At 57.1% G+C, this 4,085-nt stretch overlaps 1 protein-coding gene across 1 annotated transcript; it reads left to right on the top strand.

The window, feature by feature from the left end:
* The first annotated feature begins 1,886 nt into the window (after positions 1-1,886).
* On the top strand, positions 1,887-3,849 carry KCNA2 (potassium voltage-gated channel subfamily A member 2). Its single transcript, XM_056123013.1, has one exon. The coding sequence runs from the start codon at positions 1,894-1,896 to the stop codon at positions 3,391-3,393; it is 1,500 nt and encodes a 499-aa protein (XP_055978988.1). The 5' UTR covers positions 1,887-1,893; the 3' UTR covers positions 3,394-3,849.
* The last annotated feature ends 236 nt before the right edge of the window (positions 3,850-4,085 follow it).

The following is a 4,085-nucleotide window of genomic DNA, read 5'->3' as shown; positions in this document are numbered from 1 at the left end:
ACCTGGGCGTTCGCGTTCCGCTGGACTCGGGCAGCCTCGCGCGTGCCCGGCGCGGACCTCGGCGTTGCGCCCGCCGCGGGAGCCCCCCGGGCCGGGCAGGAGCGGGTTAAGGCGGCGCTGGCGGCGGCGCGCGGGGAGGAATCCCGGCCGGAACCCCGGAGACGGGGCGCAGGGGTGGGGGGCGCAGACCCCGCAGCCCCCCGGATCCAGGCTGCGGGACTGGGCCCGGCGCGGGGGAGTCCTTAACCCACCGCGTCCTGCGGGCTCCCTGTGCCCGGGTCGCCCCGCAGCCTCGCGGCTTGCCGGCGGAGCATTTGTTGGGCGCTCGAGCGATTCTCTGTTGGGGAGAAATGGGTGATGGAGCTCCTGCCCCGTTCAAACGCCTCCTGCATCTCGGGGAGGCGGCCCAGGGACCCCGAGAGCAAATGAGTCCGGGGACCCAGGCCGCCGGCTTTGGCAACTTCAATCTCCGGGTAGGAGGGTTCTTCCTAGGTGACCCCCCACCCTCAAAGGCGTGTGTGCTGGAAAGGGAGGGTCGGTTTCCTCCTGGACCCCGATGGAGCCCGCACACCACCCCCCAACCCCGCGGGAAGGAAGCCCAGCCCTGAGAAGGCACGGGGTGGGGGGTCGAGGGGGAGCTCCTGGACTGGGGTACGGATATAGCCTGTGCTCCTGGCTGCTGAGGACCAGCGGGGCAACCGGCTCAGCCCAGGGACTCCCCCAGAGGAGACAGGCCCAGCTAAGCCTCCAGTCTTGTTTGCTGGGAGAAAAGGCTGTTGGTGGGCAGCTGCCTGCCCCAAGGAGGCCAGGAGAGGGGTGGGAGGGCTAGGACTCAGGTGTGACATCAGAAGGAAGGTGAGGATGGCAGGGAAGGGCTGAGACCCCCTAATCTTGGTACCTAAAGCTACGATTCCCCCTTGTTGCTGATTTCTCCACACCCCCGCCCTCCCCAGGACACCAGAAGGTCTCCAGCTTTTGCTGAGCTGTGCATCTTGCTTGCTTCCTTCAAAGGTTTCCCAGCCCAGCCCGACTGTCAAGCCCTGCTCTGCGCCCCTGACCAGGCATCCCCGCTCGCTGCCCCGGCCGCCTGGCGCAGCTCTGGAGCTCACCTCCGGGACCCGCAGCCTGCCCTCCTGCCCAGAATGACTCACCACTATTTCTAGAGTGTGAAGACGTGATGGGGCGTCAGGCCGCCAGTCCGAGCATCTAGGACTCCTGCGGCAGCGGAGCAGCCCTGTGAGGAAGAGGAAGAAGGCTCTTCCCAACCCCGCCTGGCCAGGTAAATCACCCTGTCGTTCAGTAAAAGCCACATGCATGGTGGCTGGGGTGTGGCAGAGAGAGAGGCCCAAGGTCCTAGCTGTGACCCCCCACCCCTGCCTCCCAGGCAGGCACAGGTATCATTGATGTTCTGGGGGAGGACTCCCTCTAACTCTCAGGTTTCTCCATAAAGCCCGTGCAGTGCACAGGGGTCCATGCAGGGCATTCTAGAACTTCCTTGAGGCTCTCCCTGCCTCTGTTCTCCTCTGATCTGGCTGCAAACTTGAATTAAAGGGTCAGAGAGCGCAGCCCAAGCCCTCCTTATCCTGAGCCTTATGAAAGTCAGGCTCACCTTTCAGCCATGCATGTGGCGCTCCCTGTCACCAGCTGTTGGCTTGGGGGCGTTGGGAGGGACGAAGTGGCAGCCCAGGGGTGGGGCTGTTGGTCAAGTGGTTGCACACACTGATTCTGCCTGTCTTTCAATGCAGCGAGGCTGTATCTGTGGTTACTGGGGGCTCTGTCACCCGAGCCCGGGCCAATGCTTCTACATTTCCTGGGGCCTTTAGCAGCACCCTGAGCTCCCTGCCGCCAGGCAGCTGGAAAGCATAGTGGGAGGTGCTTCTCTCAGTCTCCATTATGACAGTGGCTACTGGAGACCCGGCAGATGAGGCGGCAGCCCTGCCAGGGCACCCTCAGGACACCTACGACCCCGAAGCAGACCACGAGTGTTGTGAGAGAGTAGTGATCAACATCTCAGGGCTGCGGTTTGAAACCCAGCTCAAGACCCTTGCTCAGTTCCCCGAGACCCTCCTCGGGGACCCAAAGAAGCGGATGCGCTACTTTGACCCCCTTCGAAATGAGTACTTCTTTGACCGGAACCGCCCCAGCTTCGATGCCATTTTGTACTACTACCAGTCTGGGGGCCGCCTGCGGCGTCCTGTGAATGTGCCCTTAGACATCTTCTCCGAAGAGATCCGCTTCTACGAGCTGGGCGAGGAGGCCATGGAGATGTTTCGGGAAGATGAGGGCTACATCAAAGAGGAAGAGCGACCTCTGCCTGAGAACGAGTTTCAAAGACAGGTGTGGCTGCTCTTCGAGTACCCCGAGAGCTCGGGGCCGGCCAGGATTATAGCAATCGTGTCTGTCATGGTCATCCTGATCTCCATCGTCAGCTTCTGCCTAGAGACACTGCCCATCTTCCGGGACGAGAATGAAGACATGCACAGCAGTGGAGTGACATTCCACACCTATTCCAACAGCACCATGGGGTACCAGCAGTCCACGTCCTTCACCGACCCTTTCTTCATCGTTGAGACCCTCTGCATCATCTGGTTCTCCTTTGAATTCTTGGTGAGGTTCTTTGCCTGTCCCAGCAAAGCCGGCTTCTTCACCAACATCATGAACATCATCGACATCGTAGCCATCATCCCCTACTTCATCACCCTGGGCACCGAGCTGGCTGAGAAGCCAGAAGATGCCCAGCAGGGCCAGCAGGCCATGTCCCTGGCCATCCTCCGTGTCATCCGCTTGGTAAGAGTCTTTCGGATTTTCAAGTTGTCCAGACACTCCAAAGGTCTCCAGATTCTAGGTCAGACCCTCAAAGCTAGCATGAGAGAGTTGGGCCTCCTGATCTTCTTCCTCTTCATCGGGGTCATCCTGTTCTCTAGTGCTGTCTATTTCGCAGAGGCCGATGAGCGAGATTCCCAGTTCCCCAGCATCCCGGATGCCTTCTGGTGGGCAGTCGTCTCCATGACAACTGTAGGCTATGGAGACATGGTTCCAACTACCATTGGGGGAAAGATTGTGGGTTCCTTGTGTGCAATTGCAGGTGTATTAACCATTGCCTTACCGGTCCCCGTCATTGTGTCCAATTTCAACTATTTCTACCATCGGGAGACAGAGGGAGAGGAGCAGGCCCAGTACTTGCAGGTGACGAGCTGTCCAAAGATCCCCTCCTCCCCTGACCTAAAGAAAAGTAGAAGTGCCTCTACCATTAGTAAGTCTGATTACATGGAGATCCAGGAAGGGGTGAACAACAGTAGCGAGGACTTTAGAGAGGAGAACTTGAAAACAGCCAACTGTACCTTGGCTAATACAAACTATGTGAACATTACCAAAATGTTAACGGATGTCTGATTGAGACCTGCTCACATACTCACAGCCCAGTGGAACTAATGCAGATATTGCATAATAGCCTGCATTCTAGTCAGCGTGTTCTACAGTGTGTATCTGGTTTTGCATGGAAAGCAGTAGTCGTGCAAGTGACTTTTGATCTTTTGATTTTTGATTTAGAACACAGAATATCCAACCATGGCTTTCATGCAGATCTTCATCACCGGCTTAGGGGTTTTCAAAGAGGGGAGTCACCAGTGGAGCCAGGAGTTTAGAAAGATAGATTGGGGCCACCTCACATCCAGTGCAGAAACCTGCCACATCAGTGCCACGTTCCCTTCCTAGTTCAATGCGTACAGCACCCGGATGTGCCTCACGGCCCGCCCCCTACCCCCACCCCATTTCAACCTACCACCCTGCTTCACAGAGGAAAACCATGGTGGCTTCACGCTCAAGCTCTGGTAATAATTACAAAAGGTCATCCCCCTTTTTTTTTTTTGGCATTGAAAGGAACACACAGTCCTGCGTGTTGAAATTACTTTTTATGTCACAAAGCTGGGGTTTGTGAATTGGCGTTGCCAAGTAGCTACTCCAGAGGCTTGTGTTTCATAACGGAAAATGCTGCATTGGTTTTTTTTTTTCTCTGCAGTGTCTCTGTGAGGGAAACCCAGGGGAGGGACAGCTAGTTAATATGACCAAATGTGAGTTGTCAAGTT

The sequence above is a fragment of the Sorex fumeus genome, unplaced genomic scaffold (genome assembly GCF_029834395.1).
Source record: "Sorex fumeus unplaced genomic scaffold, SorFum_2.1 ptg000047l, whole genome shotgun sequence".
Taxonomy (NCBI): domain Eukaryota; kingdom Metazoa; phylum Chordata; class Mammalia; order Eulipotyphla; family Soricidae; genus Sorex; species Sorex fumeus.
The sequence above is the reverse complement of the archived record's forward strand: the minus strand, read 5'-3'. Positions and strand labels throughout refer to the sequence as shown.